Genomic DNA, 13,460 nt, shown 5'->3' with positions numbered 1-13,460 from the left:
TAATGTTCAACTTAATGTCTTTGTTTTAATTCAGCCTGTATAAATTGTTTGCTTCCACTCACATTAAAAACACATTAGTGAAACCAATGAATCATTTTTTTTGTGCATCTTATGTTGTATTTGAAAGGACCTTATTTGTGTTATTAATCAGGTGTTGTATCTTTCTATATACTGGGACTGTCAGCAGGTTGCAGAGGTTTCATAATGGGACACCAGTGCCACCATGTGGTGTCTAGATCCATGCCTAATGGTCAACCTGCCTTGCAAGCACTGGTCAACAGCTAGACATGCAGTGTTATAACAGCTCCATTAATCTACCATGCCGGAAAGACATTTCCATGTTGCATGTAATATAGTCAATGAACTGATGCATCATGTCTTAGAAGGGATATACTGAAATTGTGAGCTGCCATCGAATTCTGTGAGTTCAAAGCAAATAATTCCACTGATTAAATTTTCATGTTTTAATTAAAGTCACGTTTGAAGTCAAGACATTTATAATTTCCTGCATTTTAATTATTGCAATCAAATTACTGTTGAAGTGATTTAATCAGAAAAAAATAAAGAAAAATGAATAAGTAGCAGTGCTTGTTATCTAAAAAATACGAGCTCGCTATTTAAATAGTATAGGAGGAGCCAACTTATGAAATTTTCAGCATCAGGAATAAGTTTAGTCACTTGAAAATTCATAAATGATATAACACAATATCTAATGAAATAAAGCATATTGTATTTTCCTGAAGATAACACATAGAGTAAACACTCATCATAAAAAAAGAAATCTATAAAAGTAAATTAGCAAAACAAAAGATCTAATGTTCAAACATTTTTAGTTTTTACAGTAAGATCCACATCTCATTTTGATGACTTCAATCCTCATTGGTTTACCTGCCAACTCTTTTTCCAAATTACAATACATTACAAACTCACCCCATTTACAACACATTCCACACAACGCCCATTTCACCCCGATCTCACACATCTTCCACTTGCTTTCAGAACAGTATTGCATTAAATTTAAAATTCTCTTGCCTTCAAATCTCTACAGGGTTTAGCTCCTCATACCTTTGCAATTTACTCACTCACTACACACCAAGACTTGTAATTTCAAACCTTGACCTTCTTGTTGTCCAGGGGTGCCGCAGCCCTGCACGGTTTATTTCCAATCCTGCTTCAACACACTTAAGCTATGGTCACACTGGGCTTTGTGTGTGCGAAATTCTGTCGTGCGGCGCTGCGAAAAGGGGCGGGATTAAACAAGATGATTAGACATTAAAAAAAGCGAGCGATTGCTCCATGTTTTAAATTTCTGTCCAGAGAGGTCCTGTTTTGATCCTCGATTGGTCTCACGCAGTCAAGTGATGCGATTTTGCAGGTCAGAGTTCACCAAGCTTGAACTTTGCAGCAACTTGCGAAACTTGACGCATGACCCTGCGTTTCCGGTCTGACGCATTCGTGTGTGTATGAATGGAAGTCTATGGGAGGAAAAGTCAAGTGTGACCGCAGCTTTACCTGTAGGTTTCAAACAAGCCTGAAGGGCTGATTACAAGCCTTATTAGAGTTGAAACTAAACTGTGCAGAGCTGCAGCCCTCCAGAAACTGAGTTTGACACCCGTGTTGTTGTCCCTCAGCATTTCCTCGCTTTTGTGGGGGACAGATAATTCAGTTTTGTTGAACCAAAGCTCTGCAACTCTCTTCATACACTGCAAAAATGCTCTTCTTACTTAGATTTTTATTTGTTTTGTTTCTAGTCCAAATTAGGCATGGGCTGGTATAAGATTCTGACGGTATGATAACCTTGGATGAAACAAATCACGGTTTCACGGTATTACGGTATTGCGATTTCTGCTCCAAAATAAGTTCTTTTTAAATGTATGGGTGAAAAACGAAAACTGTCAGCGCCAGTGGTGTAGTGGTTAGTGCGTCGACACATGCACTCCAGTGCTCACGGCGACCCGAGTTTGATTCCCGCCTTGTAGTCTTAAGCCAATTCTTCTCCTCTCTCTGCTCCCCACGCTTTCCTGTCAATACTCTCTACTGTCCTGTCCATTACAGGTGAAAACCCTGAAAAAACAATAATAAAAAACTAAAACTTTGACCACAATATATTTTATTTTGTGAAAAATGTCAAATATTTTGGAGCAGTAAACATGTCAGGCTCAATAATTCACTTCTGACTTCTGTTGTCTTCATTAGTTTCAAAAACACTGAGTTTCTTTACAATTTAAAACAGCATCTTTGGATATCTTTTGTGTTGAAGATACTGTTGTCCTAAAAAAACAAACAAAAACATGTAGAACAAATCTTACACATACCTTAGGAATGGTATTACAGAAAATTATGGCGGTTTTAAAACCTTGACTTTTCCAAACCGTGGTATACCTTAAAAACGGTTATTGTCCCATGCCTAGTCCAAATATCTAACAATTCTTAAATAAAGTGAATTTGGTTTTATATTCAGATCACATTGGTTTATTTTTGAACAATGACAACTTGTGACACGGCCCCTATATTGTTTACCATGCCATTTTGAATATTCAATCTGAAACAGCATGTAAGTATAGCTTAGTAATAAGTGTAATTCCTGAACCCCGCCGGCCATACACTAAGCAGAGTCGCTTTAGGATGAAACACGTGAGCGAGTGAGACCAGCGATCCTTGCATGGGTGAAATATTGCACATTATGACAAGTTTTGCTTGCTACACAACTGAAAACGTGCTAGATATAATACAGTTTTTCTTTCAGAATTGTAGTATTATAAAGTACTATAAAGTTTTCTAACTGGCGGCAAATGACATGATCTAGTGGGTTGTCTACTGTCATTTTTACGGTGCATGTCTGAGATTTTAGGAGACATGGCTTTGGTTGGCAGGGGAGGGACTGTGTTTTCAAAGCTATCATGCTAACAGTTATCATTTTGGCAGATCACCAACTGCACCCTTAAGTTGTCCCAAAATAAAAAAAATCTGAAGAATTGTGTTGTTTCAGCTCATTTTAAATAAGTTCTTTGTTGTAAAATATTTTTTGGAGTGTACACAAAATGCTGGGTTCCACTCAATTGATTTGTGTTGAGAACACATGAAGAAATTAAGTTAACTTAGTAATTTTTACACATTTAAGTGGATTGAACATAAAACAATTAAGTTTTAGAAAAACTCAGTTTAAATAAGCAGTTTGAACAAAAAACAAATGATCCTTTTTGAGTGTAGAAGCATTTCTTTCTTACTTTCTTCTTTGTAAAAACCATAGACCGAAAAAGCTATGGATGTAGTATCCGTGACATCACCCATAGGTTTCTGAAGAGCGCAATTGAAGCTACAAGTGGGCATGGCCAATCGGCGCCATTTTGTTTGCGCATCATCGCTCAAACCAGGGGTAACCAAATAAGGGCAAAGAGGTGGAGCGGAACTACAAACACGTACCAACACTTTGCTTAGACAGACTTTTCTTTGAGAGAAATGCTTAATACTTCATTACCTGCAATTCGTTTCTGTATTGACCACATGTGCTTGGTTGTATACTATATCAATAAAGTTTAGTCTTTTAAAAAACACTGTTATAATACATCAAGCTACTAAACATTGTTCTTATGACGCTTTTGTACAGGTGGAAAACGCAAATTACTTCAAAACACTTCAAATATAGTCTGTGTTAGTAAATGCATGGCTATTTATAAAATCCAGGCATAACACTGTATGACAACGTTACAGATGACTGTTCTAGAGCCTACAGCTAATCGATCTGTATATAAGTATATAAGAATTCCACTCACCTGTGAAATGGAGGCCACGCGAATGGTTTGTGAGCACAATTTAGTGCACACAGCATGCCATATCATCTGATAATTGTAAGAAATAATTACAAAAAGCAACTGACTCTGCGAAGCCACATAAAACAAAACAAAAATACGATGTATATGCTGAGCTCAGCGGCTAATCAGCTGGAATCAGCTAAGGTGAAGTAACAGCAACCAGCGAGACCTAGCAGTCAGCCAAGTGGCCACACCCTTAATTATGCAGACCTAATATAAATTAATTTAAATGAAACGGATGAGTCATAAAATAGTTCACCCCCTTACAGTTGTCATGAAGGGTAATATTAGCTATATGAACCAAAATCGTTCTTTGTACCAGGCTGTAAACACCTTTTTTCTGCTGTAAAGTTGGCCATTTTAACATTGCACTCAATAGAAATCTGCTCTATTATGAAGCCTTGACTAGCGGAATTTTGATGAATTTCAGTTTCAGTTAATTCCGTATTAGCTTCACGAGGGAGAGCGGGAGGTTGTCGCTAGGTAAAACGCACACTTAGTTTGATATTGTGTTTTCTAATGCAACGAATCAATGGTTTTAAGAGCCAGATGCTTTGTGGCCATTAATGTAAATCAAGTACATTTATTTCAAAAGAAGTAAAAGGGGTTTTGATTGGCGATTTGCCAGACTATCTAAATAGCCAAGTCATGCTCTGTGAATTTGGAAGTAGTGGTGCATTTTTGGCAGCTTAAGCTAGGTGTTCCATATACATGAAATGATTTGTGAAGTACAACTGGCGCAAGAGCCCAAGAAAAGTGCTGATGTGTTTCAGATGGGCCGGTAGCGTCTCTAATCGTATTCATATTTTACTTTCAGTGTGTGTGTGTTTGTGTACTATGTAAAGGCAAGGACGACACGGGTAGTGATTTCCAACTCTTTTATTAAACACAAAACCAGGAGAAAAAAAGGTGAGGCTGTAAGATGAGGTCGGGAAGAGTCCTGATGGGCTCATGGCCACCGCTGTGGGCTAAGTGGAGGTCCCGCACTCTCAGGCAGAAAGCAACAAAACAAAAAAAGAGAGAAAAGACTCTGGATTCTAGTGGATAACTGAAAGAGCAGCTTTTAAACAGGCATTTAATAAACTAACATCAAAGCTTCTCCCCCTAGCACCTCAGGGGAGAAGGAACCAAATTCATTAGAGGCCCACTCAGCTTAGGCAACCCAGATGACAAACTGTTTCACACATTTTTTTTTCTCCTGGCGCTAAATATAGCTTGCCCCACCCTCCCTCACACAAACCTCCTACTCTCTTTCTCTTCATACTAGACGCTAGCTCATTTTATCACAGGGTGATGCATTTTGGGTGAAAAATGATATCTATTTTTGTAATTCTACTTTAATTATTCACTGATTTGTGCACTACCTTTCAATTGCAGTGTTGGGAAGGCAGATTATTATTGATATTCCTCAAATATTCTGGTTAGGGTTTAAAGGATGCACTATATACTAGATGAATATCTGTTGATATGGCAGATGTTTTATTTCATCTTGGTACGTACACTGAAAAAAAGTGTTGTTGTTAAATTCAGCCCAAATAAATCGTTTACAGCCACTTAACGTAAAAAAAATTAGTAAATCCAAGCAATCATCTTTGAAGTGTATATGGATATTTAGATGTTTCATGTGTGTATACCATTTATCATTAGTGATGGCTCGTTCTTGAACTATGTTAATTTTTTGAACGAATTTGTTATGTGACTCGAGAACTATGAGTTCATTTTGAAGTAATCTGTTATGTGACTCGAGAACGATGAGTCCTCTGAGGGAGTGATTTGTTCATTCGCGTATGCGCACATTGTGCAGGTGGGGTAGATCAGTGGTCCTCAAGCACTGGATCAATTGGTACCGGGTCGCATAAGAAATCATAAATTATTTCCGTTTTAGTTATTATCTGAACGATCTTTTATTTTGAAGAATGACCATATTCTCTCTCTTACATCTCGGTCACTTGAGTCCCCAAATTTAACCCACAAGCAACAAAATTAGTTAGAAACAGACATGTTTGGAAAGTTTCTTCACGAAGAGGAAAAGGCCCAATGAAGGACCCGCGAACCGCCGAGAAATGGATCCCCAACCCATTTGTCAACAAATCAGGTGAATCCGGCATGTCTGTGCAAGAAGATCAACTGCTGGAGATTGCAAATTATGTCGACCTTTTAGGGACAATTTCTAGAGTTTGTATAATTTTGTTATTTCCAATGGAGGTGCGCGCACAAGCAGCACACTAAGTTGAATGAATCCCGCGAGCACACTGAAAGTCACATGACAAGAACTAACCAAATTTAATCCACAAGCAGCAAAATGAGTAAGAAACAGATGACTTTGGAAAGTTTCTTTGCGAAGGGGTAAAGTCCCAGGGAAGGACCCGCAAACTGCCAAAGAATGGATCCGCAACCCTTTTATCAACAAAGTTTGTTAAGCAAATTCGGATTTTCCAATAGAGGTGCACGGCTTGCACGCATAACTAAGCAGCATGACGTGCTTGTGCCTTTGGGACGAATTTGTGCCTTGTTTTTAAATGAATGCTGCGAGCACACTGCAAATCATGTGACAAGAACTGACAAATCAGCTTCAGCTTGTATGGAATATACACATTTCTTTACGACAAATTATCCCAGACAAACACAGAACACCCAAACACCGCAGTACTTTGTAATTTCCCCCATAAATAAAACTTGTGTCAGAGTGACAGCAATGTTTTGTCAGCTTGTCATCTTCTGAGAAAAAGTTTGATGGCCCCCCGTAATCTTACCTTGAAATTACTACACCCATATGCAACGCAAAAGTACAGCATCCTCAGATTGGTTTTAGTTTGGACTTAGTGTGGTTTAATGACTTCCGTCATGGGAGCACTGTACAAATGTGGTGGCGGTATTGAGGCATACGCAAGGTCCGTATGCGATATCTAGTGTATATATCTATGGTAGATGATTAGTTTCTTTTTTGAGTCTTCTATCAAGCTTGAGTCATTCATTCGTCACGTGAGGGACAGAAGCCAATCATATCCACTCAGAGACAGAATAAGATTTGATCTGTTCTTCAATTTTGGGTCATCTCTTTACATGCTGTCACATAATGAATGAACGACTCAAAAACCCGAAGACATCTTCAAAAGCTAAACTAATCATGGGTCTTTTTGGCTCAGACTGTGTGCATTGGTTAAGCTTAAATTGGACTGTCTTTGTCACATGAACGAATGACTTATGACTTGTTTGAAGAGTGATAAAAGTTTGGGCTATTTTTAGATGTGTTTGGAAGTAACTCGTTCTATTTAAATAATATTTTCAAGAGTTCACACTTAGCTGATGATTGATTATAAAGCATGTTGGGCTCCCTCCCAATAGCAGGGGCAAGAGGGGAGCCCAGGTAGATCTTGAGAACTACCCCGACTTATCTATGGCTAATGACAGATTATAGGGTTGGCTGTAGTGAGATATATTGCTTACTAAGAGCTTGTATGGTGTCATGGTCAATTTACTTATGTTGCATGTTTTTGGACTGTGGGAGGAAACCAGGGAACCTGGGGGAAACCCATGCAAGCACGGGCTGAACATGCAAACTCCGCACAGAAACGTTGACTGGCCCAGTATTTAAGACTTTAACTGGTGACATTCTTGATGTGAGGCAACAGTGCTATTACCTAGGCCGACATGTCACCCAATCTAGAAAAGGAGGGGGTTTTCTTCAAAACGAAGACGAACTGAGGTAAGAAACTTTGGTTATTTATAGTGAGTTATTTATTGTCTGATTGGTGAATCTTGTGTTAGCTAACGCAGGACCAGCTGTGGTCAATCATAAGCATGGGATCTTCTCAAAATTTGTTTATGAATAAACTTCACTTCACAAATTGTACTAAATGAACGAAATGACTCGAAAAAAAGATTTGTTCATTGTGATGAACGAGACTCAATGGTCAAGAGTCGGTGAAATAATCCAAACTTTCCATTACTATTTATGTAGATGCCATCTTTTATCGTTCACTGGAAGCAATTTCATATATTTTTAAACCTTTTGATTTCATGTCAGTGTGTACGTTTATTCGATGTAATTTCATCGTCTTTTATCAGTTAGCAATAATATATTAGCAATAATATTAATATGCATGCATTTAGTGTAACCCAAACCACTTATCAAACAGACAACTTGTAGTTTTTAGTGCATATTGAATTGCAAGTGGTGTTCCTGATTGTACTCAAAGAGTGTGTAAATTCTGCACCTTTAGTGTGCTATCATATATATATATATATATATATATATATATATATATATATATATATATATATATATATATATGATATTGTATTGGTGAGATTAACAGATACATTAATAGATACCTCTATGCTAAACGAAACAAACCAACACAGAGTCAAGTGTTGCGTCCAACTATGTCTACTTCTATGTAATGTGTACTTATATAGTGCATTTATTGTGTATGGCCATACACCCAAAGCGCTTCACAATCACGAGGGGGGTCTCTCCACACCACCACCAGTGTGCAGCATCCGCTTGGATGATGCGACGGCAGGCGCAGGACAACGGCGCCAGTGCGCTCACCACATACCAGCTATTGGTGGAGGGAAGAGACAGTGATAGAGCCAATTCAGTGGATGGGGATGATTGGGAGGCCATGATGAATAAGGGCCAATTGAGGGACTTTGGCCAGGACACCAGGGTGTTATACCCCTGCTCTTTACGAGAAGTGCCATGGTATTTTTAATGACCACAGAGAGTCAGGACCTCAGTTTAACACCTCTTCCGAAAGATGGCGCTCACTGGCAGTATAGTGTCCGCTTCACTTTTTACTGAGGCATTAGGACTCATACAGACCACAGGTTGAACACCCCCTGCTGGCCTCTCTAACACCACTTCCAACAGCAACCTAGTTTTCCCATGTGGTCTCCCATCCAGGTACTGACCAGGCTCAGCCCTGCTTAGCTTCAGTGAGTAACCGGTCTTAGGCTGCAGGGTGATATGGCTGTGGCATTCTATGCACACTATGCCAAAAAACAAAGTAGTGTCTGAATTTGGTATTCAAAAGACAGTAGGTGGAAAGTACCCAGATGACCTACTGCTTCTGCCAAGAATCTAAAGTGTAAATTCAGAGGACACTTTACGGTCTTGTGGAGCAGCAGATTGTCTGAGAAAAAAAAATACAGCAAAAGTGTTTGTTTTAGGGTTACAAAAGGTTGAGATTAAAGGACTAACCTCAAAACAACCATTCTGGATCTTGTCAATCCCTAAAAAATGCACTTTAGCAGCTTAGAGCAGGGGTTTTCAAACTTTTCGGTCACTATGTATACAGTTGAAGTCAAAATTATTAGCCCTCCTGTGTAATTAGTTTTCTTTTTCAAATATTCCCAAATTATGTTTAACAGAGCAAGGGATTTTTCACAGTATTTCCTATAATATTTTTTTTCTTCTGGAGAAAGTCTTTGTTTTATTTCGGCTAGAATAAAAGCAGTTTTTTTTTTTTAAAAAGTCATTTTAATGTCAATTTTATTAGCTCTCTTAAGCAATATCCCCCCACAACGATTTGCCTTATTACCCTAACGTGCCTAATTGACCTAATTAACCTAGTTAAGTCTTTAAAATGCACTTTAAGCTAAATAGTAATATCTCGAAAAATATCAGTGTAATAATTTCAACATCATCATTATGGCAGTAAAATAAATCAGTAATTAGAAATTAGTTATTAAATCTATTATGTTTAAGTAAATTGATACATTTATTCCGATGAGCAGAGGGCGCTCTTGAGTGAAAATGGTAAATATGCCACAAAGAAGAGACAGGAGGGAAATCAAACAAAGCAGACTATTTAACTTCTTTTAGTGATTCAGCTACTAACCATGCACAACCATTCACTCATTTCAGAGAAGAATTGATTTCAAAGACTTGACTGAAGTTATGGGGTGAGTTAGAAGTGAAAACATGTCTATTTTCACATGCTTTCAGATCAGCAGAGACACAGAGCCATAGTTTACTGAGACGCCACGCATACAGCTGTCAGATCGTAGAACGATTCTCTTTGATTTCAGGATGGTTTGCGTAGCTTGCCACAGAACTATGGCTCTAGTAAACACTTCTCCATCTGAAAGCAGGGGCTCGAGATTTACAGCTGACTTTTTACTGACAAAATGAGCATGGAAATTGCTTTCGATTAATTTTGCAGCCCTATCCAGCTTTCCTGATTCAGTCAAATCTTTCAATCTGAATGATATAAATGTGTGTAGTGTGATGGCTGAGCCTGTTAATCTGAGCTGAACATGTTAATCTGTGTTGTGTTACTGTAAATAATCATCCACTGTCAATATTTACTCCAGTGTACACCTCAGTTTCTCAAACCCCTGCCTTAAACTTCTGTGCACTATCAAGTTGCATGTGTAAATAAGCTACAAGGATGTCTCCTTAAAGGTATTGCCATACTAAAAGGAGAATGCACTTCCTATGGTACAAATGTTCCACAATATTACTAAAAGAACACTGAAGCAACACAACTGGTTTGTCAAGTGACAAAAAATATGGTGCCATCAGACGGCACAATATACACTTCAGCCGACCAGGGGTGAGTTTTTGAAAACCATTGTTAGCCAACTAAGGTCCCAAGTTCCCTCATTACAAACATAGTTCGTAAATTTGACGTTTCCCAAATCCATCATTCCAACGAACATTTGCAAACTGCATCACAAAGTTGTACGCTTGCAACTACACCTCTAGAGCTGTCGTTAGAAACATAGTTCCTGGTTGTGTTCTATTGCCAGTTATCACCCCTATGCCATATTCATTTAGAACATTCCAACATTTAAACTTAAAATGATTAAAAAATATAAAGTCATCTCTCTTAGGTGTAATTTGCTTTGAAAGTATTTTTACAGTTCAGTTTATGCCATTTTGAACGAAGCTGTGGCTCATGATGAAAGCTATAGGTGACCTATAGCGGAATTTTCAATATTTCTCCAAAGCTTGTGAAAACAAAAATACATAGCATATTTTAATGGTTTTAATTTATAGTAGGCTATTTATTAAGAAATCTATCTGCACTGTATTTGACATGGGTCTGTTGGTTAGAACATTTCTGCAGTGGTTTGAATGTGTCAAATTGTGAAAGTAGACTTTTACAATAAATAAAAAATAAATAAACAATATCGTACTTGATATTATTATTATTATTATTATTATTATTATTATATAAATATAATTATAATTATATTTTAATAAATTATAATATAAATTATATTCTATGAATAACAACCATTAACTATTTATATGATTTATATATAGATTAAAATACATGTTAACTAAGTAGTTTTATGATTTAGCATAGAATATGTAATATTCTCAATAATATTTGTAAAAGAAACATAAGCCCTATATGTGTCATTTACATATATTTCAATTAATATGGAAAGCAAGTGCATGTTTTTACCAAAACTAATATTGGATTTTTTTTTAAACGTGTATGCGTGTAAAACAATATAATTTGCACCAAAAATTATGGGGTTTTTCTCTAAAGAAGTAGTTACTCCACCCCATTTAGGAGCACCAAAATGGATGTTTTACGTTATAACCAATGTGGTTCAAACCATGTATCTGCAACAGAGAAACTATGGTTATGGGAAACACTCATCAATATGTCGTTCTTTTCCCAACCGATACATGTTGCTATGATAGTTTGGCCACTACTTATGTTGTTGATGGGAAATGCACCCCAGGCCAGCCACCCACCCCCTTCCCTAAACCCGACCGATAATGTTTTCAAAAGCAATCTAGAAACAGACAAGCTGTCGCAGCCGAGTGATTTCACAGTGTTTTCAGCCTAATGTATATTTATTTATTTATTTCGTTTTTGCTTTACCTGGTTTCTGGAACCTTTCTTTGCCAGACTCAATCCCCGTCAACATGGTCAACTCCACTCCATATCCAAAGTCTGCCGATATATGCGGTGAGCCACTGGGCAAACTGATAACTCCTGAAAAGCTGTCCATATAGAGGTAAGCTATAAATTAGGACAGAAGTCATCGGCGGCATCTTAACCGAAAATAATTAAAATCACACACTTTCCAGCCTAATCTTCATGAGGTAAAGTAACTAATTTACAGGTTGTCAGTTTTATGGCTAATTCGGGACAGCTAATTGGGTTCGACTAATTCAAGTGGCTAATTCGAGTTCAGTCGTACAAAAATTTACTATTTTTAAAAGGAGGTTTGACACCAAACCACACCCCCAAACCCAACCGTCATTGGGAGATGAGCAAATCGTACTAAACAGTATGAAAGAGATTGTATGAATTCATCAATGAATTCATTAGCCACTAAATCAAAAAGTTACGAATTGCCATAAGAAAGCTTTTTACATTCACCTTTACTCATTTACAGCAATTTAATGAACTACTCAATCAATGGCTGTTTCTCAATTCCAAGAAAATTCCAAAAACCTTACAAATATACAAAAAAACTGATTTTAAATACGAATTTCAACACATAAACTCTCTTAATGTGTTTATGCCTTTGTTGAAATTTTCATGTTAATGTTTACTTTCACCATCTCATTTAAGGAAACTCCTTAGATAAATAAGTTATATCTCTGAACTTTAATAATAAATGTATATGAAATTATGTGCTTCCCACCTCCTTTATTCAGTCGCAATGACTTCTGGGACTTCTAGAGCGAGTTCAGTGCTCAAGTCTGCATCGCGGCCTTCTCGATACCAAGAACACATCTGCGAACTTTCACGAGTCCTCCGTTCTTGCGGTCTTGAATTCTGAAACTGAACTGAAACTGAACTTTGCCAGTTGTTGATGATGTTACATGAGAAATCGATGACGCAAGATCACTAAAGAACGCATATTAAGAAACAGCCAAATTTTTGGATTCATCTATACAAAAAAAAAACAAGACAAGTTCTGAGTTTCATGATGGGGGAAAGGCAGTATTTATTTATACATCAAACCAAAATCGACGCCCAAACTTATTTTGCCGCCTTGCAAACACTGATATTTCCTAATAGAACTGCAAATAAACACATTTACGTGCTGTAGGGGGGGCAAACAAGTGGAAAGAGTTGTGCGGTTACTTCTTTCTGGTGGGAGTGGGGGACTTCATGCCACGAGGTGGGGCAGAGGATTTGTTACTTTGGGGAGGAGCTGGAGACTTGCCCCCAGCAGGGGCAGGAGTAGGGGTGGCAGCCTTGGTGGTGGGAATTATAATCGGACCAGTGGGAGGCAAGATCCTCTTGGAGGAAGGGGTCGGTTTGATGTCTGGAATCTTGTCTCCATGTTTGTACACGCTGACGATGATGTCCACTGTTTCACCGCCGAACCTGTTTTGCACCGTCATGGTGTACTTGCCAGAGTCCTCCATGGACACCCCTTTGATAGTGAGGCTGGCGAATTTTCCCGAGTCCAAGGCAACGACATACTGATCGCTGGGCTCTACTTCTTGATCATTCTTAGACCAGCTGACCTGAGGTTTGGGATCGCCGCAGACAGTGCAGGTCAGACTCAGAGTCTGAAGCAAAAAAAAAGAGGAATGAATGATAAATTAAATATTCCATAAAGGCATATTTAGATTTACAGATTCAAATTTCCACAGATTTTTACCCCATCAAGTCTATTTATTTACTTGTGAATGGTTGTGAATGTAAAAGCAAA

The 13,460-nt window shown here is 37.9% G+C and overlaps 1 protein-coding gene across 1 annotated transcript in view; it reads right to left on the bottom strand.

Moving 5' to 3' along the window:
- Window positions 1-12,711: 12,711 nt before the first annotated feature.
- The window catches only part of myom2b (myomesin 2b), a 92,539-nt gene continuing 91,790 nt past the window's right edge, over window positions 12,712-13,460 (bottom strand). The window contains exon 36 of the mRNA XM_056471022.1: window positions 12,712-13,317. Coding sequence (XP_056326997.1) covers window positions 12,880-13,317 — 438 coding nt within the window. The 3' untranslated portion in view covers window positions 12,712-12,879. The remainder of the gene's footprint in view (window positions 13,318-13,460) is intronic.

The sequence above is a fragment of the Danio aesculapii genome, chromosome 13 (assembly GCF_903798145.1).
Source record: "Danio aesculapii chromosome 13, fDanAes4.1, whole genome shotgun sequence".
NCBI lineage: Eukaryota > Metazoa > Chordata > Actinopteri > Cypriniformes > Danionidae > Danio > Danio aesculapii.
This window is presented reverse-complemented; position numbering and strand designations above follow the sequence as displayed.